The following is a 25,670-nucleotide window of genomic DNA, read 5'->3' on the forward strand; positions in this document are numbered from 1 at the left end:
CAAGGGAAAGATACTTTATGTGTTATCTGTACGTGACTGCCTGTCAGTAGTGTGAGTTGCTTCGTAAAGTTCTGGGGTTGTGGGGCTGTTTATTTTTTGGTGTTTGGCAGGCCAGTGGATTTTTGCTTCATCTTATCTATACTGAAGACAAAAATATCGTTTTGTCAAGAAAAACGAAAGGTGAAAGTGGAAAGAACTTTCGTCTGCTGACCATTCTGCCTAGCACGAGAAAAGTAAGCTTCCAACATTTTACAAAAAATTGCATGTTCGGAATTCAAAATGCTACTAGAATCCAGTTTTCGTGGAGAAGGTCATTTGATTTTCTTCCAGCTGTAACGAGGGAAAGGTGCTGTCTGTCTGTCGAGATAGATAACAACTGCGTATTCGTTTTTTGGTTGCCAGTTAAACGAACTGCATGACACACTCGGGTATAGTTTTTCTCTCTCGAAAAGCTTACAGTTTTGAGGGAAAGTCCCGCTTTGCGCACGAGCCTCGGGGGTTGGGACGGGAGTTCACCTGTTGCTGTTGCAAAGACCTACCTAGCAATACGAAAAATATTGTATTTCAAGCGATACAAAAAGCTTTTCAGTTATGCCAGCAACAACGGCACTGTTTTACAACGGCGGTTCTCATGGCTCACATGACGTAACCCCTACGGTTATCTACCTAAAGCCAGCCAATTGGAAAACGACGCGGTGGAAGATTGATCGACGGGCTGAAATATTACAACAAACCTAAATTTTGGGTTTTTTTTTTTTATTTCCGTGTGTCTCGAGGCGCGTAGAAACCAGTTAGGCAATTATTTCTGCCCGCTGGTATTTCAATGTGAATGCATAAAAATCAAGTTTTTTTTTTCTAAAACAGATGGGGCAGTTGACAAAACAACAAAATATCGAAAAAAGTTAGAGCTTACTAAAAGGGCCTTATTTTTGAGGTTGCAAACAAAACCTGTTCTTGTTCTTTGGCATTCGAATATAAGTTTCTTTCCAACCTGAGATACCAAGAACTGGCCACACCTTATTCATTCTGAATGTAAGGCAAACATTATCTGAGTTTCAAATCTAGTTTATTTTCAACCTCTTTTAAACTCTAACAATCGCTGTCAAATTACAAACATGTACGTAGGGTGTTTTATGTCTTGTGCGATCTCGCACCATTTTTACAGATATGATTATCTGTGTTACTAGGCAACTTGATCCTATGAGCGACGCGTTAGTCATTGTAACCCGTGACCGAATCATTTCCTGCAGAATAGCATTACTATCAACCGATCGTTTTATCACCCAGTCTCGTTTCTATCATAAAGCCTACTACGTTGCAACCGGCAGATATGATCAATAACATTTTTTTCATTATACTAGAAAACAACTGAACGGGTCAAAAGAAAACGCACGTGATGCAATACAACGACCACATGGAAATATCTTTTGTTTAAGCCCAACCCGCAAACTCAGATAATTTAAATGCGTAATTTTCTTACGCAAGTCTTAGGTTTACATGTTCTTATTTTATTTCACTTTTTTCTTATAATTCTGTGGGTTGTGCTTCTTGAAGCGATGGAAATGCGACCAACCTTTGAAAAATCCAGGTTTTTTTTCCATCTGCCCTTCTTTGGGCATTTTCTAATTTAAAAATTCTGTTTGCTGGCAAACAACATTCTTTAAGGGTTTGGAGCCAAAGTAGAAGCAAATCAGTTTTTCTGAAACTGGATTGACCGTTACTTGTATTTTATTTATTTTTTATTTTAGGGTCATAGTGGATATATTCAATTTCGAATACGCAGCTACTCATAATTTTATTGACATGTGCTATCTTATTTCTTGAATAGATGTGTTAAAGTTGCTTACTTTGACACATTTTATTCTGGGAATTAGCTATTATGTTTTCACACGTTCCCCTCCGGGAATCTGGTCACGAGGTTTTCTTGCTAGTGAATTTTGGCCATTCATTAAAAGTCCTAGTTCATTGTGTACAACTACAGTGTTCTCGTCTCTTGTATATATACATATAGAATAGTCATCATTGTGCATTAACTGGAGGACATTATTTCAACATCACATTATTTTTTTTATGAAATGTGCAGGCACGGATTAATTTTCTTCAGTTTCTGCAGCTTTTTGCTGGTAATCAGCCTTTATGTTTTTACACGTTTCTTTCCAGGAATCTGGACACGATGTTTTCTTGCTAATGAATTTTGGTCACTCATTAAAAGACCATGTCCAATCCGTGTACAACAACAGTGCTCTCGTCTCTTACTGTTTTTGTTATAATAGACATCGTCGTGCATTGGCTGAAGAACATTACAGTATATTAGCATGATAAAAAAAAAATGAAATGTGCAGGCACGGCTTAATTTTCTGCAGTCAAAACAAAAACAAAAACAAAACTGTTGAAAATTCATTTGTCGTTATCTATTGAAGATAATGGGGTGTAAATCGAAAATGGCTTCATGTTCCAGTCGCTTTTTCTAGTCAATGTTATTGATTACTTAGACTCTATTTGTTATTATTTTGACTCTGCTACTTTAATCGTTTTTTTTTTTTTTTATATCAGGATTACTCAGCCAATCGACAAGAACCAAGTTTTCATCTTGCGATCGCACAGTTTGATGATTTCGCGAGTTCTCCGGCCCCGTGCTGCTGCTGGTATCCAGTGGGCATACGGCAGCCATGGAAACCGTGAAGAATTCTAACCGTCAGTTGGAACAATCAAGTGTTGATTTAATACCAGACTTTCCAGTGCTGCAAGATTACCCACAAAACGAATTTGACAGACTGATTGAGAAACCAAGTCATCAGCGCCACGACGATTCCGACGATCAAGGAATTTGTCTTAGTGAATCTTTATCTGAATCATCTTCGGGAGAAGAGTTAAATACGGGAGACGAAGACGTGTTTGGCGAGGTCATATCGTGTGAAATATTTGATTTGATTGAAAATTTAATCACCATGGCGTTGGATTTACGCAAGAAAGTGGATAAAGGGAAAGAATTTGAGGATGGTAAAGGTGAATTATCCGACGATGATAATACGGCCGTGGCATTGGATTTGACGGCTTCATCAGCTAGGAAACCCCCACTTGGTCCACCTCCTCCGTTAACTCCTCTTTTCCCCCCTGGGCCATCTGACTCCATCAGACATGTCACGGCACAAGAAAAAGAAATACTACGACAATCTTATTGCAGATTGGTACGTTTTCTCCGGCTGGATTTACCCAACATTCAGCAATTTACCGAAGAATATCGGGCCATGGCATTGAAACGACTACAATCTTTCCTTTTCATGTACTTGATTGAGGTCAAAAGAAAAAGTCCAGCCGGACTTAACATGTTCCAAGAGTCATTTGGTAGCGATTTAGCGATTCGTCAATTTTTTCGGGTTTTCCTCGGAAAATCAGAACAGTTGACTAGAAGTTCGTCGTTATCTGGTGGCGCTGTCATCCGTCCAGCAAGATTTGCTAGTATGGACGACGGAACGCCACAGATTTTATGTCGTGGTCCTCTTGGTCACGAACGACTTGTAAGAAATTCGAGTTCCAATAACGCGCCTTATCCACTCCGGCGAGGGGATTCGGGCCATCATCCGTACGCCAGTGGATCAACTGCTCATGGACATCGCGGTACGCATTTGTCCCATCAATCCACCCATTGTTACAGTAGCCAACAGCAAAGCTATCCACATCCGCCGGCGCACTTGACGTATACAAATTCTTCAACCTACCAACCACCACAATCGGGTCATCATCAACAGCAGAGTTCTCGACATCCTCAACAACCATATGATAATTTTTCACGAGATTCTTTACCACCTTTTCTCGAGGTGATTAAATTTTACTTCATTAAAATAATAATAGTAATACAACAACATTTTTATGTTTAACAAACAGGACCAGCGTGTAGATGTTCAGGATGTGATCCACCTCGTCTGTCAGCTTTTCCCAATCAGTGATGCGGTGAAAGGATTGGGGCCCCATGATTACGAAGAATTATATGGACAACCATTTTTTCAACCACCGAGTCCATCAATGGACAATATCATGACCCCTTCCCCTTCAAGATCATCCTGTCATACACCAAATTATGCGACGAGTTCCGTCAGTTCCATTCCAGGTTCACCGGCAAGCCCTTGGCAAACAAGAAGCTTCGTAGAAGGCTTTTTGGCTGCATCTCCGCATTATGCATCATCGTCATCTAATTCTCCGTTTTCAAATGTCATGTCACCTCAGCTCTCTTCGGCTAATAGTAGTCCAGGACCAAGTAGTCCGCTGCCTCGCTCGGTCGAGAGGCAAATGGTGCGGATGACCATCGTATCGTCTCAACCACCTCCGCTTATACCTCTCAATAAACCCAGTCCGTCGTCATGGCAACCTGCAGTTATCGCTCCAAAGCCACATCCACCGAGTGCTGTAATCGTCGCTCCGAAGCAGTATTCTCCGGGTCCTTCTGTCATCGTACCGAAGCAGCCAGCAGCAAGTCCTGCAACACTCGTCAGCGCTAAGCAACCTGCAATCCAATCATCTGAATCACCATCACAGCAACCAGCAATCAAACCGTACCCAACGGCTCATGAAGAGATGGCAACAAGTATGAATCCACTTATTAAGGAACAGTCTATGCGCCAAGTGGTGAAATCTACCATCGAAGCGCTAACTCTGGCGGATCATGATGGCGACACGTAAATTAATTTCTCTGCCATATCGTGAGAAAATCACTTGTATTTATTTTTTTTTTCTATTCCAATATATGTAGTCCATTGATGGTGGCCTGTGCGAATCCAGCATACAAAATCGAAGATCTCTACGCTCTATTGGAGCGTCTAAAAAATCATCCGCAGCCGGCAAAAGTCTTTTGTGTGATGAATAACAGAAGAGAAGTAAAAATTGGTTAATTCTTTGTTGTTGAACAGAAATAGTTCAGTTTTTTTTTCACGGATTTTTAGACTGCCTTGTTCTTGGCAGCCAGTGAACGTCGTCCGTTAGTGGCTGGTTACCTGGCCGAGACGATGAGTGCCTTGCGTATACCTTTAAATCAAACATACGAAAAGGGCAACACGGTCATTCACTATCTGGCAATGTGGGGTGACGATTATAATGAGGTCCTACGCTATTTGGTACGTGTTCGGACTGTCGATAACAAACTGGCTTTTGACCTTAATGCACGAAACCACACAGGTAAGATGTTTATATATTTTGTGAGCTTCCATAGTTTCGATCATGTTTTTTGTATGCTGACCGGCACTTTGGATGAAAACAGGACGTTCTGCTCTCCACGAAACTGTTATGCTCTACCAGGCGAACGATCCGATTGGCCAAGGTTTTATCAAAAACATCCAGTTGTTACTCGAACATGGGGCAGATGCTGGTCTATCGGTATTCAACGTAATTTCGTGTATTTCTTAACGATAGATGATGGAGGTCAAATTGTGTTTTTAGGACATAACGAGCGGAAAAACTCCAGTGCACATTGCTATTGAGAAACGTGACCCTTTTCTATTAGAATTGCTCCTATCAAAGTGTCCGGGTTCAGCCAATGCCCCCATGTACAACGACAACCGGCCATTGCATAGCGCTGCTACTCTCTCAGAGGTCACGGACATGCAGCAATTGGAGCTGGTCAATATCTTGCTCAAATATGGCGCTGACAAGGCTTTACGCAACAAAGCCAATAAACTGCCCATTGAACTGGTTCAGCAGGATCGGGATCGAGTAGGTTATCTCTTCATGTCTTCTAGATTACTAGGCACTTTTCCTCTATTTCCAGGGATCTGCAATTGAAGCAGGGCTTTCTTTTTTCCCGTTAGGATTTATTTTCATTTGTTGTTTATTTCATAGCTACGTACGTATCGAGTAGTGTAATCTGATAGTTGCTGACGCGAAAGAAAGCCTTCTTCTGATGAAACTCATCGTTTTTCCTCGTTGATTTTAGGTTAAAGCTGTTCTACAAGCACGATCACGTCAAAATTATACATGAAAAACCAAATTTCTACGACAAATTCTGCCGCATGTGCCAAATGAGCACAGTTCAATGACAGGTTGCCATGCAAAATGCCTACTATTTTTTTATTTTATTTTTTTTTATTTTATATGTTTGTTCATAACTGATGTGTTGCCTTTTGAAAATGTCCGTCTATCATTCCCCCTCAACTATCCAGAGACTGCATTTATTTGGTTATAATGTTGAAATCAATTTATACTTTTCTTATTTTAAAAATTCTTATACAGAAAGCAATTACGGAAGCATGTTGCGTCCAATGAAATGAAGCAATTGTAGTAATAAAAAAAAAGGGATTGTGGACGTACATTTAGTTTTAATAACTAAATTGAAACGTGCGCCGTTTTGTTGATTTGTCGTCACCATTTTATATGGGTGGGAAAATACGTCGTGCTTAGAAGACGATTTTATCATCTACCTTTATTGCATGCCTGCCATCGACTTGTACAGATGGCACGTAAACCCTTCCGGACAGAATGTTTCAATGAAGGGTCATTAGTAGAAAAATACAGACCTCAAAATTGCTTTTATGTGATGATGAGTTTATCATGAAACTAATACACCAGGTGCAAAACATTTGTTCAACAGCTGCTGCTCCGTAGACTGTTGCTCGTGTGACAGTCATTTACGATTGTTATCGGTGCCGGAACCCTCTAGCCAGAACACATTTTTGTTTTACTTGTTAACCAAATTCATAACAACAACAAAAGTAATATGTATACAAAAACGAGTAAATCGATTGGTATTTTAATGGACAATGGTTATGATGGGAGATGTTGCTGCCACCAGTTCGATGCCCAGTGATGTAATGCTTGTTCCCAAAATTTCCAGCCGGTGGAGTGATTTGATACAAGTGGAAGAAATTTCCCCGTTTAGAGATAATTCATCTTCCGGCCATTGTGGAGAAATATCTTCTTGAGATTGATGGGCTGGTGATTCGTGATTGTTGAGTTTCTTTTCATCGAGCACCGAATAGCGCCTTATACCGCGTTCAAGGAACCGAGGAAACCAAACCATGCATCCGGACACATGGCGGCTTGGAGCTGATGGAGCGGATATCTTTCGACAACGTTGTTCCGATTTCCATCCACATTTGGATGTTTGTGGTTGTTCGATTGACGTCGTTATCAGTGTAGGGTCACAGAGAAATTTCATCCCGCAATCAGTTACGTCAATGGAGTAGCTGACGTCCATTTCCTTCATCGCAAAAACAAGTAAAAGATAGTCTATGATTGGATAACAACTAAATTAATTTATTTCTACCTGGAGGTGAAGGCAGTTTTGGGCTAAAGCGGCAATCTGCTCCATAAAAAAAAGTAACGTTTTTATTACATGGACAAGGAAAAGGTATGAAGCAAAGATATTTACCATTTGATCATTTGCTAAGTAACGAAGCGATATTCTGCGTAAATGGGTCATGCGTGCAAAAGCGGATGGTAAACATTCTCGACGTTGGAGCCACGAACTGTCATCTGTACCAGAAATTGTTTCATTGATACACAAACAAAAAAAAACAATAAAACTTAATTGCCTTACGAATGTTTAACTCTTCAAGTCCAGTGCCTAATTGACGCAATGAAGTTACAAATGATTGCCGGAAGAACGTTCGTACCGATTGTACGTAAACATACTTGACAGATGTCGATAACAAAAGCTCGAACATGCTCAACTGCAAAGCAAATAAAGATTTATGTTGGATTATTCGAAGTACAGTATGACCAGACGATAAACATATCAAAATGTAAAAAAAAACAAAAAAAACTCGATAGACGATGTTCAATTTCTCGACCTTCAACTTTGGCTAAATTGACAATTGTAAATGACTCGTTTTTAATGCATACGTACAGGCATAACGTCCTTGAGACTGTAAAGATAAAAGAGCTTACACGGGGCAAGCATGGTCTAGACAATTAACTACTCATCCCTTCCCATGAAAACAACGAAATTCAGTTCCCGCCACAACATAGGCCCACGTGTTGAGTGAGTGGAAACGATCAATACATTACATCAAGTAGAGTGTAGATGCGACTATCTTTCGTCGAGGCTGTCAGCAACTGTTGACGAATGGATGCAGGGAGTTGAAATTTCAGGTAGTGCTTTAATGCTCGTTTGTTTTCTGTGTAATTCTTTTGTTGGCACAAGTTTTTCAACTGTAGCAGTAAAGCATCCAAGGCTAATTGTTGTAAAGGGGTTGGACTTCGCTGTTTGTCCGTGCGAGGAGGAAGCCTCTGAGTTGAACGAGGGATAGAATAATAACGAGTTGGGCTGGTTGGCCAAAAGAGTTCTTCGGCATCTTGAACGTTGACAGCCTCTAGTTTCCATTGTTCCAACTTCATTCTCACAGGTGATCACTATTACGCATCAGTTAGAAAACTGTCGTTGAACGAAATCCAAGTTCTTCATATGCTGCTTATGCTTATCCACCTATGAATGGCCGAAGGGAAAGACCATATGGGAGGTGTGGCTGAAAGCCCCTGAAACAGCCAATCGTGTAACCACTTTTGATTAAATTCACACGGGCAAATCCACGTAGCCCTTTCTCTTTTTTCGCACCTTTACTAGGTACAAGGGCCGAAGGCCAAAACACTTGTTCTTCATAACAAAATTAGACATTCGCTGAGGATTATACATCCGTGACATACCGTAATTTTTAATTATTAAAAATATTAATCAAGTCATATTTTAGATGACAGTACGTTTAGTGATCTATTCTGCTTGGCTTACCCACTCCATTTATAAACATACAAATATTCCATAAAGTTTACCCTTCAAGCTTCCAATTATAATAGTCTATTGTGTCATCCTTGCTTAATTATAACAAAATTCCGATTTATAACCAAGTTTCGATATGGATCTTTTGAAATCGTGCCGTATCAGCTGACCAGAGAATTTTGTAAAACATATACTACGATCTGAGACATCTACGTCATCGGAAGTGAATCATCCTTTTTGTTATCGTTCCGATGCCACTCGGTGAGTGGCTGAATCGAACGTGGACGGATCATGCTCGTACGGAAGTAAAGAATTATCTCAATTATTTCACATGGAACCTGTAATTTCAAAAGAACCACGACTGCAGTGGCGGTTATGCAACGTTAATCGCAGCTCACATCCAAGTAGTAACGTAGCTATTAATTATTTAATGCTGACGAACCTATGCGGTTTTCGAACTTAGATATGGAACATATATTCTTTGAAGCATAATGATTTTGCTTTTTAGTGTTTTCAGGTGTTTTGTTTCAGAAAAGAGTCTTGTCTTTCTGGTATGTTGCAATTCGATGTATTGTAATAAATTCTACCGAGGTTTCCACCGCTAGATGCCCTTTCTGTTCGAAAACAAGCGGTCTTGCAAAAACCGAAGATTTTGAAAGAAAGAAAGAAAGAATGGTTTTGAGGAAGTTGATTAATTCGTGAATTAAAAAGTTATTGTCCATTGAAATGAGCAAACCTGATTCTGCTAAAGGTTCTTCCAAAACCCCAGCAGCAAAGAAATTAAAACTGGAAACATCTGATGATGAACCAAGTAGTTCAAGAACACCATCAGTGGATTCAGGGTTCCTGGCATCAGTTGAATTGAAAAGGAAACAATGTGCTGGAAACATTCTAGAATTCAAGTTCAACAAGAAAAGGTGCCGCCTGCTCTCCAAATCAATGGACTTGGGAAATTTCGGTGGAGGAGTTCTATATTGGATGTCACGTGAACAAAGAGTACAAGGTATTATTTCTGTAACAACGCAGAAGCAGACTTTGAAAATATTTAATAGTACAATTTAAAAATTTCTTTTTTAAAGATAATTGGGCATTATTGTACGCACAGCGTTTAGCTCTAAAAATGAAACTTCCACTGCATGTATGCTTTTGCCTAGTACCAACCTTTCTTGGAGCCACAATTAGACAATTTGGTTTTATGTTGAAAGGTGCTATATATTTTTCTACTTCTGTCTCAAATACCATCAAATTTGAATCAGAATAGGTTGTTATCATTTTATCTTTTGTAGGTTTAGAGGAAGTAGAGGCTGAATGCCAGAAACTTCAGATAGAATTTCATTTACTTAAAGGAGATTCTCAAATTTGTGTGCCAAATCTCATTAAAAAGTTGAAATTGGATGCAGTTGTTGCTGATTTCTCACCTTTAAGAGTTCCTCTTTCATGGATAGAAAAAGTTAAGGAAAGTATTCCTGAAGATGTTCCATTTTGTCAGGTATAAAGATGTAAATAGATTTTTTTTTTTCTGAATTCAGTGCAGTTCTATTTCTCATTTTCCAGGTTGATGCGCATAATATCGTCCCTGTTTGGGTGGCCTCTGACAAACAAGAAATCGGTAAAAATTAATTGGGTTTGATTTTATGTCATAGATTTGCCAGCACGTGAATCTTTTCGATCTTTATCAGGAGCACGGACCATTAGGAAAAAGATTCATGATAAATTAGATGAATTTTTAACCGATTTTCCTGCGGTTGTTACACACCCTCATCCATCCCAAACAAAAGCAAAAGTAATATGCCGGCATTAACAATTCAAATTTTTTAGATATTCACTCTTATATTGGCAATGGTGATAGCCTGTAGATTGGAAGGCAGCAAATGCTTATTTGGAAGTGGACCGTACGGTAGAAGAAGTGGACTGGATTACGCCGGGCACGAAGAGCGGCTTGCTCGAGTTGTCAAATTTTTGCCAAAAGCGTTTAAGACTTTTTGGAGAAAAACGGAATGACCCAAACGTGGCGGCTTTGAGTAATTTATCCCCTTGGTTACATTTTGGTATTATAGTATAAAAACTCATGTTTGCGTGTATAATGATAATAATCACCTTATTGAATAGGTCAGTTGTCTGCCCAGCGTTGCATTTTGGAGGTCAAAGAATATAAGGCTAAGTATGCTAAAAGTGTAGATGTTTATATTGAAGAAACACTTATCCGACGTGAACTGTCGGACAACTTTTGCTTCTACAATCCTAATTACGATAATTTGAAAGGTACAAACAAAATAAGTTAGTCTGACAATGGAAGTAATGACGCTATTTTCTGCATTCCTCTCTTAGGCGCCGCGAATTGGGCACAGGAAACCTTAGATGTTCACAAGTCAGTCAAATTTCTTAATCTCACTGAATTACCCGTTGATGTAACGAATCATTTACAGGAAAGATAAAAGACCAGCGCTACTTACCTCTCAACAGTTGGAAGAAGGCAAGACCCATGACGATCTCTGGAACGCGTCTCAAATACAGTTGACGCGAACTGGCAAAATGCATGGTTTTCTCAGGTACATAATGCTTAGCCATGTTGCAATAAATGCATCGGATCGGTCCATTTCTAATTTTTTCGTTGTGCTGAAACCAATAGAATGTACTGGGCCAAAAAAATTTTGGAATGGACGGCGACGCCCGAAGAAGCTCTAAGACTTGCTATATATCTGAACGATAGATACAGTTTAGATGGAAGAGACCCTAGTGGTTATGTTGGCTGTATGTGGTCCATCTGTGGTATTCATGACATGGGCTGGAAGCAACGAGATGTTTTCGGAAAGATTCGCTACATGAACTACAAAGGCTGCCAACGCAAATTTGATGTTGTGGCATTTGTTCAACGTTTTGGTGCAAGAACATATCCCATTAAAGGTGTGAAGTATGAATAGGTGCTTTTTTTAAGTAACGGAGTGGTATTTTGTTGCATTTTGACCAACGTGGCTCACAGTGACGGTGGTCCGAGTTATTGTTTGGAAATTCAGGTTTTTTTGCATTCACTTTTATTCATTGCATTATAAAAACAACAATTCTTCAAGAAAGCTGTAGGCGGAAGTATTCTTTTAATGAAGAAAAGTGGCATATATTAGTTCACATTTTCTAAACCTCTTTTGTATTATTAATGCTCTTTGAACGAAGTGATATTGGGGACATGTGTTAGAACGAAAAAAATAGATAGAACATTAGTTGTTGGATCATTTCAAAGTTGGATGCATCACTTTCTGCCAGGATGCCAATCGACCGGGAAAAATCAAACAAAAAGTATTGTCTTTTTAAAATTCAATAGAAGGCAAATTGCAGAAGGCACAACATCGCATACGAAACAAAAATGCAAAAGTGTAACAGAAACTCAAAAACATTTAGAACTATTTAATTTTAATGGTCCAAAGCAAACAAAAGCAGGTCCAGCTTGTGGTGATATAAATTAGTGTTCAACCACATCAGATCGAAGGGTGTTACCGAGAATTTGAACGCGTGATGACAGCAAATTAAGATTCGTGCTTGAACTGATTCTCGAAAGAATTAGGCTGGTTGGCTGACGCTAACAGGGCTTACTCCCTTCCAATCAAGAAGTCGGTAATAAGCAACAATACCATAAATGATTGTTGCAATAAATCCAAATACCTAAAAGATTACAGGATGTAATGAGTTTCAACCTTAGTTTATGTTTTAAACTTAAATGTCTCACCGTCCCAGCATACCAACCATCTTTATTTGAATAGTTGACAGCATAATGTGTGACAGCACTAGCGGCCGTCAGGTAGAAAAACGACCATAGAGCACAAAAGATCAACAACTGGATAGTATTGCATAAATTTACTAATTTGTTTACAGGTTACTTATGGAACAAAGTACTTACACCTAGTTTCCATGGCACTACTCTAACCATCCTATCCTGAATCCGACACAGTCCTAAGAAAAGCTCAATGAGAGCTGACCAGAAACCCGTGACACAGACAAAGTAAAACCATCCTTGAGGAGGAATATAAGCACTCCACGGTTGTGCAGCAACACAAATGAAACAAATGGCATTGATAGCCTATGAATCACCAACAGAACACAAGAATAAGACACATCAGATTCTGTTTCAAGAGCCTAGATTCAACAGGTGATATTTACCAACATCAAGATATTGAACCGTCCAAACAGGGTGTTGACATAACCTCTATCAATTGATATTCCCAAAGATGGACCTGAGGTGGTTGTTGTTGTGGTTGTGACTGTTGCCATTTTGGCTGTAAAACACAGAAGACAGCAGCTGATACAAAAGCATATTTGTAAATTAATAGAAGATGTGCCAGATTATGAAGAAGATAAGTTACAAACTATTCTACTACACAGATGCATCACAAAAATGTAACGATTCAGTTCAAAGAAAGATTGCTAAACAGTTGCTTAAGGAATCATAATTTCGCCATTTACAAATGTTTTTGTAGCAAGCGTCAATATTAACCTTACCCTTTTTTTCTCTATAAAACTACAAGTTCTAAACAGATCAAGGAGTGTTAGTCGAGATTCGAGCTTTCCGCTTTTAGACAGACGAGGGTTGGTAGGTAACCGCCCAAATTGAGGGTTGAGTAAGAAGGCGTATGATGACGCCAGCACCCCCAAGCGGCTAACAAATAGCCTATGCCACAAACTTGTTGTTCATAGCAGACAACTACCGAAAAGTGAAAACGAAAGTGGGACACGACACGCGATGTTTGTCGCAATGCAACAAGATATATTTTTGAGTCTAACTTGAGAAAATGCGTATATCAATAGCAGTTCTATGTTACAGAAGCTGATTGGAAGCAGGCCAAATCTTGTAGGACTGTCTGTCTGCATTCCGAACGAACATTCTCAAAAGATTTGTTGGTAAAGACGATCACGTTAGTTTTTTACAAACCATGGCGCTTCCAAGTTCTGCAACCGACTGGACAGAAGCACACGTCAAAGAATGGCTTACCCATATAGGATTCGGTTCTTATGGCACCTTGCTGTGCGATGTCCATAAAATTAATGGAACAGCCCTACTAATGCTTTCTGAAAAGGATCTAAAAAGTCCACCTCTGAGCATTGAGGTATGTTGAAAATAAAAGCTATGTTTATTCTTGGCATTTTTGTCAATCATTCTAACAAGTCACTCTAATTCCAGGTGTTAGGAGATGTAAAAAATCTAGCTGTTCAGCTCTTCCTGTTAAGGATGAGGCATGAGGAGAAAATCAACAAAATGGGGTTTCCAGTAAGTAGCAAAGCCCTCTTGGCCCTCCCCTTCCCTTCTAAAGATGCTTATGGAATCCCAAAGAAAAAACTGGCTGCCATTATTAATGCAAAGAAAGAAATGGACTTTTCGGGTGCATTTATACACCAAAATGGATCTAATAGACACACAAGAGAAAGCTCTCCTGAATTTGTTGTTGATGAGCTAAATTTCTGTAGGTTAATTTTTTTTTCTTATCTTCTTATCTATGTGAAGAATTATTCATAGTAATATCTTGGATTTTCCATATCTAGTTGTAAGTCCAGCAGATGGAAATCCAACAAGTCCTGGAATGGCAACTCACTTGGACCCAGAAATTGGAAAAACTTTTTTAAGTATCACTTACTTTGTCGTTGTGACCATTATTACTTCTCTCGTGATGGTCACGGTACATGACCGTGTCCCGGATATGAAAAAATATCCTCCTCTTCCCGATATATTTTTAGACAACGTTCCTCTCATTCCTTGGTAAATATTGGTTTACATGTTTATTTTATTATTATTTTTTTTAAATCGATTTCTTTTATTTCTTATATATTGAATTTATTGTCAGGGCATTCGATATGTGCGAAGTGTCAGGATGCCTACTTCTAATTACTTGGATTCTTGTTCTTGTTTGCCACAAACACAGGTATTCCATGACATTTTTTTTTTTACCTTATAGTTGGCTTTCTAACAAACTTTGGTGTTATTTTCCAGAATCATTTTGATGCGCCGATTTTTTGCGTTAACAGGCACTGTTTTTCTTTTGCGATGCGTTACAATGATGATCACCTCATTAAGTGTTCCGGGTTCTCATTTAGATTGTTCTCCTAGGGTATGTTTTTTCCACCTATTTCTACAAGTGCAATGTAACTTATAGATGCTATAATGAATTTATCTACGTAGCCTTACGGCGATATATGGGCGAAACTGGAAAAAGCTCTTGAAATATGGCGAGGTTTCGGTATGAGCGTCCAGGGTGTTCGGACTTGCGGCGATTACATGTTTAGCGGACACACAGTCACACTGACGATGCTCAATTTTTTCATCACAGAATGTAATCCGATTATCTTTTCTGTTCGTAATTACCGGTTCTTTTAAAACCTTTTAATTTTTTCCTCTGCCTCTTGTAGACACACCGCGTAGACTGTATTTTTTGCATACTTTCACTTGGATTTTAAATTTGTTCGGAGTTTTCTTCATCTTAGCCGCAAGAGAGCATTACTCCATCGATGTGTTTGTCGCTTTCTACATATCGTCACGCATGTTTTTGTAAGTAGCACAAATAGTATGTAGTAAGTAGTAGAACCTATTACATGTTCGATATTTCCTGGCTTTCAGATATTACCACACGTTGGCCAATTCCCGCACACTAAAACAGGTTAGAAAATACCAGGTCAAATGTTAAACGAAGCAAAAAATAAAAACGTTTCTTTGATATAATTTATTTATAGCGAGACAGATACCGTGCAAGAGTATGGTTTCCACTTTTCAGCTTCTTCGAGGCGCGCATTGATGGCATGGTTCCAAATGAATATCAAATGCCCTGGACATATCTTTCCTTGGCGTCGCTGAATAGCTATCGCCGTCGATGGAAAAAGTTTTTACTTAAACTATGGAAACATGTTGGATTTAGTCAAGCCCGAAAACTCAACAGTAACGTTTCCGACAAGGAAAAACCTGACGTTAACCATAAACGATCAAAAAAGAAAAATTAATAGGATATCGCCGAACTGCATTTTTTGTGCTTTTCGCTCATCGGAAAAGTAATGAAGTAAGATTTATACTCTATTTAGTTTCACCTTGGATTCGCTACAGCGCGTTCGACTGCCCACGTTTCTGTCGTTGTGATTTGATGTCCATTGCACACGTAAACTAATCAGTTCTTCCAATGGCACAGAAACACCTGATCCCATCTAGTATTAGTCACTTGCATTTTCCTTTTATTCGATTTGCACTTTTTGTACTTGTTTATTACGAATCTGGCAAAAAGTTCAAAACTTAAGTATTTGAATTACTGATTTTATGCCTGTCTCGTTCTTTCCAATGATGGTCTCTTGCGTTCATGCATAAAATATCCATGTCTGTTCTACTTTGGTTTTCTAAGTATTAAGCATTTGGCAATAGTGCACTTGTACTCTATAGGCACTGTCATTTTGATAATACGTGTAGGATGGTGCGTATTAGGTCCGGTTACTACGGCCATATGCATTGTAAGCGACATTTAGTATGATACACGAGAACCCTACTTATACTTGAAGTCTTCAGATCAGATAAAGTAGTAGGCTACGAGACTGCAATCTCGTTACGAAACTGTGAACCACAGAACGAAGTGCTCTAGCGACTTGGGTCAACTTTGCTGCCTGTTGAAACATATCGCAATAATTATATTGAAACTGGATAATTGACGTTATCTCTCAATAGAATTTAAAAAAAAAAGCATCCAATTGGCTATCTCGAAACGGCGTAAGGCTTCGCAATCACGTAATGTAATTCTGCCTGGGGGATTTCGTGTGCCGAGCTTGCAGACGAAATTTAGCTACTTCGATCCTAGAAAATAGTTAGTTGCAGAAAGTCATTGGTAACCATAAATGATATTGCTTACTGACGAAGCGGTATTATATCTGTTACTGTTCTATCAAGATATTAGAGTAGAAACGAATAACGATTAATTTTTTTTCAAATATATAGCTGTGATAAAGTTGATCAAATTAAAAATGAATCTTATGCCAGAAAAGGTGTACCATGCCCACTGTGAAACATGTATTAAGGTATTGTTTGAAATAGTCTTATTACAAGTGAATGCTTCTGGCATTTCTGCTTAATCTTAATTTTTGTGAACCTGGTCTGTAGATTTCAAAGTGCACCAAGAGAGCTGTTGAAGGTTTATCCTGTGCAATCATTAGTTGCCAAAGAAAATGTGGTTCTTCATTCCACAGCTGTAAGGACAATGAACACAGCCTTCTCTGTCCGAATATGCAAGAACCTTGTATCAATGCAAATTATGGATGCCCCCATATTGTACTCCGAAAACACCGTGGAAGCCATCTTGAATCCTGTCCTGCAAGCTGTGTGCCATGTAATGCAGAATGGAACCGTTGGCCATTATGCACCAAGGAAAGGCAAATTCACATTCCATTTGTTCAGATCAATCCACAGCTTCGAGAAGAACAGCTTGGTAGAAATTATTTGAAATGTATCTTCATTGAATAGAAATCTTGTGAAACTAAATCAGTGTTGAAATAGATGTGGCATTGGCTCTTCGAGACCAAGGAGTTTTGGATCACTGGATGAATCTCCCAAGGAAAACCCAGAAGCTCATGCGCTGTAACCTCACACCTAGACATCCTGCAATTCCCCTCATCTTAAGTTTGTGGGAACCTACTGTAAAAATGAAAGTAAAATCTATTTCTTCAGACGATGGTCTTTCCAATGTGAGTACTCCAAGACAGTCTGCCGAGCGAAGCGATAATAGCATTTTAAGTGTTTCAAGTACGGACGACGAGTCTCCTTGGGGTCGTCGTCGGAAACCCCCAGGATTGCTTCAGAGCATGTGCGCCCAGCTTTTTAATAAAAGTGCTGCACAGAATCAGCAACCAGTTTTGGTCTCTAATCAAGATGATAGTTGTTTTCCCGTGAAAAACAAAGTCGTCGACGAAGACACGCTGAGTGACATAAGTAACGGCTTGGATGACGATTGTAGCACCAATGAAATTTTGGACGCCCCATTTGGAGGTTCCGGAAACTGTGGACTATTATCTTCGAATCCTCCGGAATTACCATTACTCACTACGCTTGGCCTTGATTTGTCTATCGAGTGTATTCCACGCTACCAGAGCAAACCGAAGTCAATGTATACATTTGTCTGTGCCCAAGATTTTCGCCGGGATGAATTCGCCTGGCATTATCGCAATTGGGTAATGTGGGAAAAGATAGTTTGGGATATTAGATCACCAACGTTCAAGTTTATTTTAGCATAGTGAAATCCATGGTGGTCTAGATGGATGGATCGAGCAAAGGTGTCCTTTAGCGCGGTAAATCAAATTCAAAAGTTAGTTATGTTCTATCTTTTCTAATCAATCTTATTCCTTAGATACGGTTGCTCGTTTGCCAGACGACGTATGTTTCCAGTTAGTCCAGACCATCGAATCATTTACAGCTCGATCGTTGAGAGTTTTGGAGTCACGAGAACTCCGCAAGATACCGCTAGAAAGCATGACGAACTTTGCTTGACAGATCTTCCCTTTGAGGTTCTTAGAGCAGTAGCCAGTTACTTGGATGGTTTCAGGTACTCTGCGGCATGCAAAACGGACCAAAAATAACGAATGGTCTTTAACATTCTCCTTTCATTTGTAGCTTGTGTCATCTATCGGTCACTTGCCATCTTCTTCGCGAGGTGGCTCGTTCTCTTCTTTATAACAGGGGTCTCGTTAACGCTCATTGGCAAAAGAGTCAACAAGGATGGATTATTACCCATTATGTACAAAAATTTAAGAGATTTAGCCCACGTCCTAACCTATCATACTATAATTTTTTTCACGCTTTATATTAGCGGTGGTCTTTTAGTACTTCTTTCAGTCCCGTGGAACGATGGGGATTCGAGAGTAGCCCACATATCAGCAATCATCTGCGGGACTGTCGCTACAACATTAAGTTAGTTCAATCTAGTTACTATGTTTTACACTTACAGTACTGACAATTCATTTCCAGGTCGTCATATGTCTTTCCAAAACGTGTTGCCTTACCTGGATTTATGGAAACTTTCGCTAGTGATACAACTGAAGGGAAGTGTTCGGACTTTTAAGATACGATTGGTTATGTAAGCCATTTACTCGCCTTATAAACACACGCCTTATAACGCTGTCTAGTGATTAGCCCGCAGATGTTATTTAAATAGATTAAATTTTTTTTTTTCAAAAATTATGTATGTTCATTACGGTTTCAAAAAAGTAATCGCGATATTCTTGCTAAAGAATTTACAATGTCTAAGTGCGCAACTACTTGTGGTGTGTGCGATACCCCGGTGCTGTAAGGAAGCTGTAAGAATTGCTGTGTTCTGCTGTGGGTTCTTTTGTTCGATCGCTAACAGACTCTCCGTTGCTTTCTTGCGCTGTTAGGTACTCGGCAGCCGGAATGTTTTCGGGCGTATCAATAACGATGGTATCTTTTTTCGACTGCTCCACTTTCTGTTGCTCGCGATGGGCGCCACGGTAAACATACGGCGAGGAAGATTTGACATAAGGAAGGTTCCCCTCGTTTGATGTCTTCTGTTTGAGTTCCTTTTCTTTGGAGGTAACAGTTGTCTGGAGTTGGCTATTTTTGTCTTTAACGGAAATCAGCTCAACGTTAGTAACCCCTTCCGGACCTAGATGTAAAGAAAGTGCTGTTATAAGCTCGGAATTGTATCTAATAATCTATTTTATATAATAGTAATTTTCTGGCGTACTTTCTGGCGTGTTAGCATGGGCAGTTGAAAGGCTAGATAAAAACTTGCCAGATGCCCCATTGGCAGCAGTGGTATGCTGAAAGTTTTTTTTTATTTCTTCCAATTTAATTATTTGATTATCGGAAAACTTGTAAGCATTCGTGATAACATCCGCTTGATTCTTTCCTGCATTCCCAACGCCAGGTGGACTGACATTTCCCGTTATCGTAGGATCCCCCGAAAAAGAGTCGTCTATTCTAGGTAACGCATTTTGGTTGCTGAAGACTTAAAAACATATGACATGTTAAGAATTGTAATGTCGACCTTTATAGTATTTTTTTTCTTCCTTCAAGTAACGAACATTTTTTTTTCTATATTAATTAGTATTTTTACCAGGTGATATATTGTTGACGTCTGTATTAGGCTGAGAGGAAAATAAAGAAGTATCACTCAATGTAGCTTGAGTGGGTAAATCAAATTTGATACTGGTCTCCACAGGGCTAGTGTTGAATAGATCCGTGGTTCCATCACCTACCCCTGTACAGTCGGATACATAATTGAAATTCCATTTTGCAGTAGTTTTCTTTCCCTGCTTGTGGCAGTTTTGGACGCAGTCACAGTGTCAAGTGGTTCAGTCAAACTTCTCAATTCCATGCAGAGCTTCAGAAAACTTTATTTTACAAGTATTCTTGTCTGTGTTTACTTTTCTTGTTTCGTCATAAGCGTTGGCAAGTGATTTGTGATTTTGAAAATTACAGACCTAATCCGTGTTGACATCAAGTGTCGTTTGTGTCATGTACCAATATAAGTGAATGACTATCTACCAGTGCTAGTGCCTCCGCCGAAAGATTCCGTAGATCCACTAAGCGATGGGTCAAATGGAGCATGACCTACGTTCGGAATAACAACTCCAAAACGTGCTGCAATTGGGTCGATTTCTACTAAACTAGAAGAGGACGATTTTTGGTCACTGCTTGAATGGGATCCAAAATCACCGAACGCTGAGAAATCTGAGATGTATGTTGAATGGCTTCCTCCTCGGCCGCTTCCACCTGTATGTATTCCTATTTTCGATAAAACAAATTTTCTTGGGTTTCCTTGAAATTCAATTTTTTATTAGGCACTTAAACCGCACCTGTCCCAAGTAGTAAATCAGAAGGCTTGATTGCATCGCTTATACCAACACCCCCGTAACTATCGGAAAATCCATCTCCTCTATTCTGTCCAAAATAATTTTCTGAGGCTGAGAACTGATTAAATCCGGGAGGAACAGCTATCCCATAAATTGCTGCAGCCAAACTGTCTGCTTGGGGTCCTGATCCATCCGTGTTTGGATAGATGAGACCCCCAGTTTGTAAGTAATCTGAATTCAACAATCCTCGGCCAAGAGACCCATAGGAAATCTGAGTGACATTTTGCCAAAATTAAGTAAAGGTTTTTCATGATAATTTAACAGGAATTACTTGTGAATTTGCTGGTATGATAACTAGGAGGAATGAAGAAAGTGCTAAAAACGCAGGGTACATTGTAGGTACTGCCATCACCAAAATTAGCCCCTTAGAGAAACTAAAATTGCGATCACAACTTACCGTTCCCTATGGCTTACTAAACCACAAGGAAAATCAAGTGCCACATTTTATAATTTTTTTATATAATGAAGATTCGCCTGAAAAAGTTTTGACTAGTAATATTTTCCCCTACTACTTTTGATTTGGTGCAAACTATAACCGTTACGGTGCATTCAATTGTGCTCTATTTTAGGACAAAAGAAAAGAGAAAAGGAGTTCTTCAACTAGCTAGTTGAAGTTAGAAGAAGAAAAAAGGAAGTGGGGCGATTTCCAATCGACGCTTATTCATGGTAGCTTTTCCCTTGATGAGAAGACGAGCAACTCATTCGACAACATAGATTTAAGCAACGCCAATTTCTCTTCCCAGAAACGAGACAACAGAACTGACAGACGAAAACAGTTTTATTGTCGAAGAAAAATATTTTTTAGAAGACAGTACACAGGCAAAGTCACAGTATACTTCAGGTAATCAAATGCTAGTGAGTCGTTCATTGATTAAGATTTAACAAGCTCGACAACACGGCCCTATGGTTGATTAAATGAAGATAGATCTGTATGGTTATCTGCAAAAAAAAATCAAGCGCGATCAAGTTTTTGACTGAAACAAGTGAAACATATCTTCATAAATAAATCGAGCTAATATTTGCACTAATAAGAAAGTGCAGGGGGCAGGATCGATATATAGAATTGAATGAACTAAATACACTAGTTGGTCGCTGCACACCCGTATGAACAAACTTTCACGGCTCATAAGGTTTTGCATAACTGTGAAACCATAGATTACTAAAGACTGCAGGTTGGCGTGTTGCTGATATTTCGGCTTCGGACATCATCTGGACAATGGTTACACTCAAAGATTTCGACAGTACAACTTTAGGTTGCAGAAAGGCTGCATACTTTAACTCCTCCAACGTGAATTTAGAAGAAGCCGACACTGATGGCTCAGCTTCACCTCTATGGTTCCGTTGGGGTTGCTCTATCCTTTGCCTGAATGCTTCCTCTAACAAACGTAAGTCAATTCTTTTTGATAGCTTGTCGTTATCGTCTTCATCCAGTGCATTTAAGTCACAAGACCCATTCTTTTTTCTTTTAATTGGACTAGACATTTTGCCACGTATGCGAAGCTGAGTTTCTCTTTCTTCATCGTCACTGTCGACCTTCTGCATCCCAATGCACAAAGAAAATCAGAATAAATGTCAAAACTTTTCACTGCAGCACTATCAAACAATAATGAGTTTTACCACGTCCGGCGTTTCGAATTTTTTTCCCTCTGACTGAAACGTGCAGGTATGAAAATCTAAAGATTCTCTTTTTTGAAATACCTGCAAATTAAAAGGAAAAAATGGTCAATATGCACAACAACAACAAAAAAGTGTCAGATGCAAAATTGTTACCTTTCCGCAAATATGGCATGGAAATGTTCTTCCACTGGAATGATTCATAATATGTCTCTTAAGAGTACCGTTTGATGCAAATTTCTTCGGAATAGACGAAACAAGATTAAGCTCAAGGTAAAATGTGGGCGATGGATTGCGTTACCTTTGGACAAATTGTGCAGCTGAATGGAGTTTCAGAATTATGAATTCTGACGTGAGCGCGGTAGTTATGCTCCTGTGAAAACAACTGTTAAACCTCTTAGAAGAAATCTTGGCAAATGATTCTGAAATAACTATGTCGTTACCTTATCACAATGACCACACTTGTAAGGTTTGATTCCATAGTGAACATTCAGATGTCTCTCAATGGCTGACTGGACCATTTTCCCACATATTGGACACTTCCCTTTGTTTTTAAAATGCTGTAAACATACAGATTACAGTGTGATATTGGTTTTTTTTATTGCAGAAAATAAGCCAATTTGGAAGTGATCCATCTGACCACAGATTCATATGAAAAGTCGTTTTTACCTTGATGTCTTCTTTCTTGACTACGGCCATTTCGTGAGAATCATCATGATTTTCGATTGCAATGCCTTTTCGCATTCTATTGACTTTGTCTTTGTGCTTTTTCCTTGATTCCTTTTTTATTGCGGGTTCTTCCATTTCGTAAAATTTACTTTCCTCTTGAACGCTTTTTTCCTAAACATGAGGCAAATGAATGCGGTGTTTTAGTTTTTTCCACGTTGCTTAACAGAAAAGGCATTATCTCTGTGCAAGTTGCAGAAAATAACTGCAGAATTGCTAAGCACCTGGAATGGAAGATTGACGTGTTCGATGATCTTGATGGGTACGAAAGGTTGTTCAACAAACATTCCAGCTCCACGCCCAGGTTTGGTCAGCTTCATACAGTGGCTTCTTGTTGGCCAATCATTACTATGGGTCCAAGTAGCATTGCTGTTGGTCCATTTTGTTATGCACCCAGAAATTTTGTCTTTGTTGTATTTTTCAAAAAGGAAAGAACAAACAGATTATCAGTCAACATTTTAAACAGTTACAAGTAGAAAAACTGATACCATCGAAATATTTCTTGTTACTCAACCAAGCTTTCCGGTTGTCATATGCAACTTTAAAGCGACGGAGTCGTTCAGCCTCAGAATAAACTCTGAGGCCCTTTAATATTCGTTCTTTCCAAGCAATATCATTATCACACAACTGATCATCAGGATCCTCAGTCTAAATTTTAAAAAAATGCACAAAATTAGATTTTATTCTAGGAATCAAACTCAGTAGGCAATGATCACTTTGGTCAACACAGATTTGTCTTCAACAAATTCCAAGAAACTGCCATTTGCTGCAAAATAATTTTTTAAATATTAATTTCTTTGTTTTAATTATTTTCATTATATAAACCTTCTGGTATTTTTGTTGCAAAATCTTCTGCTTCATTAAGGCAGTTGGATTTGTTTTTTAATGTGATGTTTTCTGGCATTCCAGCTATTAAACTTGGTTGTACTTGTGGCTTTTGCTCTTTTGCTAGAACTTCATTTTGATCTGGCTGGGGACAAACATGTGCACCTCTGGCTGATCGTAATTGCCCTCCCTTTATGACAGCCCGAGAATTACACCATGAATAGACACAGCGCCAGTAGACAGTCTCACCAGAACGCCTATTCACCATATACTTACAACCATTAATTACTAGCATTTCATTGCCTACTCGGCTCTCCCTGAATTCCACTCTCAGAACTGGCTCTACTGTCAAACTCTCCATGATGGTGGTAAACAACAGTCTTCAATGGAAAACAATATGCCACTCTTTGTGGCAGATGTAAAGTTTTTTGGGTTTTTTTTTAATGGGTCCAAATTTTGAAATGGTCAACGTATTTCAAGTGTCAAACCATGTAGTATAGCCGACGCTGGAGTGAAAGAGTCATCCGCAATCGCATTAAGTTAGTTTGGTCCACCTCTGACAACTGAATCACTTGTCTTCGTAACGATTAATACACTCAGAACTTGTTAACGTGCACATTCAGGTATTTATGTTATCAATAAGCTGTTTGTAATTTAAACGTTACAAACTTACAAAATTTTCAGATTCCGTTGATCAGTGATCAATTGGCGGTGGTCATAAAACGCGATGGCGCCAAGTCTTTTTTTTTTTTCTTACAATTGTTTACAAGAAAAAAAAGAGGAGGCGGGAAACATAAATGGGAGGGGTTTGAAGGTTTGAAGATTGAATGCCTATGGAAACAAATGACAGTCGCCAAAAAAACAAAAATGATAATATGCTGAACCAAGTGGAAGAAAGAAGAGTGCTGAATGTTGCTATCATTCTGACGTTCTGAGCCTTGCAAGTTGCAAGCTGCTAAATAAAAATGTTAATTTACTAAATTTATTTAATTGAATTAAATTCTTTTTCTATTTGATTACGAATTGTGTTTGGCAAGCGCTGTAACAAAACGAACAGAACACAAGTCACTGTATCGATAAATACTGGCTGGTATCGGAACAATATTTTGTGCAAAATAAAACTGCAACGCCAAAGGTAAACAAAAACCTAAAACTTCCTTCGGAGTTAATTCGAGCAACACAAGCCTCAAAGCAAAGCCATTTGGGTGTTTAACTCAAATCCATTGTTTCATTCGTTTAAACACCCACAAAGACGATCTTTCCATGGACTATTGGACTTAGGTAGACTGACTAGACTGGGTATCGTTCATGAGAAGAAATATTCTGTCAAAGAAACAGAAGCGAATGTAATTCACCTCCCATACGAATATAACAAAAATCGATCATGGCAAACTGTGTCTAAACTCGTATTAAGCAAGATAATTTTGAATGCCATAGTGGGACTTTTCGGGTTGAGCCGGTGAGGGCTTAACCCAAGCACCGTCAGCCACCAGCGACTAGGCACTAGGGATCACCCTCTATGTGATCGGTAAACTGATCTGACCTACCAGAAAAATGATCGATCTGGTACGATTTTTTTCGTTACTTTTGCGGCTGTTACGGTTTCGTGGTTGACGGGTAGTATGGTAATTTGCGGGATGATGTCGGGGCAAACAACTCGATCGATTATGTTTCTGTATTAATCGATTACTTGCAGTCGAGGTTGCATCCCTAATTACGGACCCCGATTGGGTTCTGGGCGTATCATTTTCTCCCCGGAATCCCGAAAGCCCCATCCTGCGCCACCCTGATGCCCCGAAATGGTTACCCCGATTGGCAAAAAAAGCGTCCCGATTGGCTCGGGCCAATCCCTACTCTCGGCAGAGTCATAGAGGGGTTGGTAACAACCCTGGTGTCGAGTGTAGACTTTGGCTTGGCCATAGAGGGCTATGAC

The 25,670-nt window shown here is 39.2% G+C and overlaps 8 protein-coding genes across 23 annotated transcripts; 4 read left to right on the forward strand and 4 right to left on the reverse strand.

Annotated features, from left to right (window-relative positions):
• Positions 1-40: 40 nt before the first annotated feature.
• On the forward strand, positions 41-6,565 carry LOC116919796. 2 transcript variants are annotated; one of them, XM_032925829.2, is made up of 8 exons: positions 41-233; positions 2,554-3,818; positions 3,886-4,673; positions 4,748-4,871; positions 4,938-5,169; positions 5,252-5,367; positions 5,431-5,703; positions 5,924-6,565. In XM_032925829.2, exons 2-8 carry the CDS (start codon positions 2,670-2,672, stop codon positions 5,966-5,968), a joined length of 2,727 nt encoding a protein of 908 aa, XP_032781720.2. In that variant the 5' UTR covers positions 41-233; positions 2,554-2,669; the 3' UTR covers positions 5,969-6,565. The 2 variants fall into 2 exon arrangements, with proteins under 2 accessions (XP_032781720.2, XP_045027369.1); XM_045171434.1 differs by lacking the exon at positions 41-233 and adding an exon at positions 289-1,032.
• Positions 6,497-8,464, reverse strand: LOC116919811. The gene is made up of 5 exons (XM_032925860.2): positions 7,996-8,464; positions 7,526-7,658; positions 7,358-7,461; positions 7,253-7,288; positions 6,497-7,186 (listed from the first exon to the last, which is right to left on the reverse strand). The coding sequence occupies exons 1-5, from the start codon at positions 8,323-8,325 to the stop codon at positions 6,737-6,739; spliced, it is 1,053 nt and encodes a 350-aa protein (XP_032781751.2). The 5' UTR covers positions 8,326-8,464; the 3' UTR covers positions 6,497-6,736.
• A 638-nt stretch (positions 8,465-9,102) lies between these two features.
• LOC116919804 (deoxyribodipyrimidine photo-lyase) lies at positions 9,103-11,928 on the forward strand. 3 transcript variants are annotated; one of them, XM_032925851.2, is made up of 11 exons: positions 9,103-9,376; positions 9,453-9,704; positions 9,781-9,906; positions 9,988-10,190; positions 10,256-10,310; positions 10,381-10,484; positions 10,551-10,749; positions 10,811-10,963; positions 11,030-11,069; positions 11,128-11,250; positions 11,331-11,928. In XM_032925851.2, the coding sequence occupies exons 2-11, from the start codon at positions 9,641-9,643 to the stop codon at positions 11,620-11,622; spliced, it is 1,359 nt and encodes a 452-aa protein (XP_032781742.2). In that variant the 5' UTR covers positions 9,103-9,376; positions 9,453-9,640; the 3' UTR covers positions 11,623-11,928. The 3 variants fall into 3 exon arrangements, with proteins under 3 accessions (XP_032781742.2, XP_032781741.2, XP_045027373.1); XM_032925850.2 differs by having other exon boundaries at positions 9,103-9,704; XM_045171438.1 differs by lacking the exon at positions 9,781-9,906 and having other exon boundaries at positions 9,103-9,704.
• On the reverse strand, positions 11,821-13,339 carry LOC116919814 (plasmolipin). 2 transcript variants are annotated; one of them, XM_032925868.2, is made up of 5 exons: positions 13,190-13,339; positions 12,851-12,989; positions 12,591-12,770; positions 12,420-12,527; positions 11,821-12,355 (listed from the first exon to the last, which is right to left on the reverse strand). In XM_032925868.2, exons 2-5 carry the CDS (start codon positions 12,959-12,961, stop codon positions 12,254-12,256), a joined length of 501 nt encoding a protein of 166 aa, XP_032781759.2. In that variant the 5' UTR covers positions 12,962-12,989; positions 13,190-13,339; the 3' UTR covers positions 11,821-12,253. The 2 variants fall into 2 exon arrangements, with proteins under 2 accessions (XP_032781759.2, XP_032781760.2); XM_032925869.2 differs by having other exon boundaries at positions 12,851-12,966; positions 13,190-13,330.
• Positions 13,340-13,404: 65 nt separating this feature from the next.
• Positions 13,405-16,209, forward strand: LOC116919807 (sphingomyelin synthase-related protein 1). Its single transcript, XM_032925853.2, has 9 exons — positions 13,405-13,794; positions 13,869-14,148; positions 14,228-14,441; positions 14,527-14,604; positions 14,673-14,790; positions 14,862-15,012; positions 15,089-15,227; positions 15,297-15,336; positions 15,410-16,209. Exons 1-9 carry the CDS (start codon positions 13,621-13,623, stop codon positions 15,671-15,673), a joined length of 1,458 nt encoding a protein of 485 aa, XP_032781744.2. The 5' UTR covers positions 13,405-13,620; the 3' UTR covers positions 15,674-16,209.
• A 146-nt stretch (positions 16,210-16,355) lies between these two features.
• LOC116919803 (F-box only protein 30) lies at positions 16,356-20,912 on the forward strand. Of its 10 annotated transcripts, none has more exons than XM_032925842.2 (14): positions 16,356-16,726; positions 16,809-17,133; positions 17,202-17,872; positions 17,931-17,989; positions 18,049-18,243; positions 18,312-18,435; positions 18,508-18,608; positions 18,666-19,326; positions 19,386-19,472; positions 19,585-19,693; positions 19,765-20,063; positions 20,139-20,434; positions 20,501-20,734; positions 20,837-20,912. In XM_032925842.2, exons 1-8 carry the CDS (start codon positions 16,673-16,675, stop codon positions 18,757-18,759), a joined length of 1,623 nt encoding a protein of 540 aa, XP_032781733.2. In that variant the 5' UTR covers positions 16,356-16,672; the 3' UTR covers positions 18,760-19,326; positions 19,386-19,472; positions 19,585-19,693; positions 19,765-20,063; positions 20,139-20,434; positions 20,501-20,734; positions 20,837-20,912. The 10 variants fall into 10 exon arrangements, with proteins under 10 accessions (XP_032781733.2, XP_032781736.2, XP_032781735.2 ...); XM_032925845.2 differs by having other exon boundaries at positions 19,585-19,641; XM_032925844.2 differs by having other exon boundaries at positions 19,585-19,641; positions 19,777-20,063.
• LOC116919808 lies at positions 18,953-20,986 on the reverse strand. Of its 2 annotated transcripts, none has more exons than XM_032925855.2 (6): positions 20,844-20,986; positions 20,516-20,783; positions 20,205-20,444; positions 19,774-19,917; positions 19,402-19,665; positions 18,953-19,320 (listed from the first exon to the last, which is right to left on the reverse strand). In XM_032925855.2, the coding sequence occupies exons 1-6, from the start codon at positions 20,919-20,921 to the stop codon at positions 18,953-18,955; spliced, it is 1,362 nt and encodes a 453-aa protein (XP_032781746.2). In that variant the 5' UTR covers positions 20,922-20,986. The 2 variants fall into 2 exon arrangements, with proteins under 2 accessions (XP_032781746.2, XP_032781745.2); XM_032925854.2 differs by having other exon boundaries at positions 18,953-19,338.
• A 346-nt stretch (positions 20,987-21,332) lies between these two features.
• Positions 21,333-24,490, reverse strand: LOC116919801 (zinc finger protein 236). Of its 2 annotated transcripts, none has more exons than XM_032925836.2 (10): positions 23,738-24,490; positions 23,629-23,678; positions 23,401-23,560; positions 23,137-23,318; positions 22,856-23,026; positions 22,630-22,746; positions 22,488-22,559; positions 22,343-22,426; positions 22,190-22,270; positions 21,333-22,108 (listed from the first exon to the last, which is right to left on the reverse strand). In XM_032925836.2, exons 1-10 carry the CDS (start codon positions 24,096-24,098, stop codon positions 21,689-21,691), a joined length of 1,698 nt encoding a protein of 565 aa, XP_032781727.2. In that variant the 5' UTR covers positions 24,099-24,490; the 3' UTR covers positions 21,333-21,688. The 2 variants fall into 2 exon arrangements, with proteins under 2 accessions (XP_032781727.2, XP_032781726.2); XM_032925835.2 differs by having other exon boundaries at positions 22,488-22,571; positions 23,738-24,488.
• Between the last annotated feature and the right edge of the window lie 1,180 nt (positions 24,491-25,670).

This window comes from Daphnia magna, linkage group LG3 (assembly GCF_020631705.1).
Source record: "Daphnia magna isolate NIES linkage group LG3, ASM2063170v1.1, whole genome shotgun sequence".
NCBI lineage: Eukaryota > Metazoa > Arthropoda > Branchiopoda > Diplostraca > Daphniidae > Daphnia > Daphnia magna.

Excerpts from the sequence above, each read along its gene's own strand:
- LOC116919803 (XM_032925839.2), top strand. The coding sequence starts at position 16,673 with ATGAATCTTATGCCAGAAAAGGTGTACCATGCCCACTGTGAAACATGT. Across the intron at positions 16,727-16,808 it reads ACTGTGAAACATGTATTAAG|ATTTCAAAGTGCACCAAGAG; the intron begins GTATTGTTTGAA and ends CCTGGTCTGTAG. Across the intron at positions 18,244-18,311 it reads AGTTACTTGGATGGTTTCAG|CTTGTGTCATCTATCGGTCA; the intron begins GTACTCTGCGGC and ends TTTCATTTGTAG.
- LOC116919814 (XM_032925868.2), bottom strand. The coding sequence starts at position 12,961 with ATGGCAACAGTCACAACCACAACAACAACCACCTCAGGTCCATCTTTG. Across the intron at positions 12,771-12,850 it reads GGTTCAATATCTTGATGTTG|GCTATCAATGCCATTTGTTT; the intron begins GTAAATATCACC and ends GGTGATTCATAG. Across the intron at positions 12,528-12,590 it reads TAGTGCCATGGAAACTAGGT|TTGTTGATCTTTTGTGCTCT; the intron begins GTAAGTACTTTG and ends AATACTATCCAG.
- LOC116919801 (XM_032925835.2), bottom strand. The coding sequence starts at position 24,098 with ATGGAGAGTTTGACAGTAGAGCCAGTTCTGAGAGTGGAATTCAGGGAG. Across the intron at positions 23,679-23,737 it reads TGCAACAAAAATACCAGAAG|CAAATGGCAGTTTCTTGGAA; the intron begins GTTTATATAATG and ends ATTATTTTGCAG. Across the intron at positions 23,319-23,400 it reads TAACAAGAAATATTTCGATG|ACAAAATTTCTGGGTGCATA; the intron begins GTATCAGTTTTT and ends AATACAACAAAG.
- LOC116919796 (XM_032925829.2), top strand. The coding sequence starts at position 2,670 with ATGGAAACCGTGAAGAATTCTAACCGTCAGTTGGAACAATCAAGTGTT. Across the intron at positions 3,819-3,885 it reads CTTTACCACCTTTTCTCGAG|GACCAGCGTGTAGATGTTCA; the intron begins GTGATTAAATTT and ends TTTAACAAACAG. Across the intron at positions 5,704-5,923 it reads TTCAGCAGGATCGGGATCGA|GTTAAAGCTGTTCTACAAGC; the intron begins GTAGGTTATCTC and ends CGTTGATTTTAG.
- LOC116919811 (XM_032925860.2), bottom strand. The coding sequence starts at position 8,325 with ATGAAGTTGGAACAATGGAAACTAGAGGCTGTCAACGTTCAAGATGCC. Across the intron at positions 7,462-7,525 it reads ACTTGAAGAGTTAAACATTC|ATGACAGTTCGTGGCTCCAA; the intron begins GTAAGGCAATTA and ends TTTCTGGTACAG. Across the intron at positions 7,187-7,252 it reads AAAACTGCCTTCACCTCCAG|GAAATGGACGTCAGCTACTC; the intron begins GTAGAAATAAAT and ends TTTGCGATGAAG.
- LOC116919808 (XM_032925854.2), bottom strand. The coding sequence starts at position 20,921 with ATGGCAGTACCTACAATGTACCCTGCGTTTTTAGCACTTTCTTCATTC. Across the intron at positions 20,445-20,515 it reads TGATTTACTACTTGGGACAG|GAATACATACAGGTGGAAGC; the intron begins GTGCGGTTTAAG and ends TATCGAAAATAG. Across the intron at positions 19,666-19,773 it reads CGTCAACAATATATCACCTG|TCTTCAGCAACCAAAATGCG; the intron begins GTAAAAATACTA and ends TATGTTTTTAAG.
- LOC116919804 (XM_032925850.2), top strand. The coding sequence starts at position 9,428 with ATGAGCAAACCTGATTCTGCTAAAGGTTCTTCCAAAACCCCAGCAGCA. Across the intron at positions 9,705-9,780 it reads ACGTGAACAAAGAGTACAAG|ATAATTGGGCATTATTGTAC; the intron begins GTATTATTTCTG and ends TCTTTTTTAAAG. Across the intron at positions 11,070-11,127 it reads GAAACCTTAGATGTTCACAA|GAAAGATAAAAGACCAGCGC; the intron begins GTCAGTCAAATT and ends AATCATTTACAG.
- LOC116919807 (XM_032925853.2), top strand. The coding sequence starts at position 13,621 with ATGGCGCTTCCAAGTTCTGCAACCGACTGGACAGAAGCACACGTCAAA. Across the intron at positions 14,605-14,672 it reads CTTGTTTGCCACAAACACAG|AATCATTTTGATGCGCCGAT; the intron begins GTATTCCATGAC and ends GTTATTTTCCAG. Across the intron at positions 15,337-15,409 it reads ATTCCCGCACACTAAAACAG|CGAGACAGATACCGTGCAAG; the intron begins GTTAGAAAATAC and ends ATTTATTTATAG.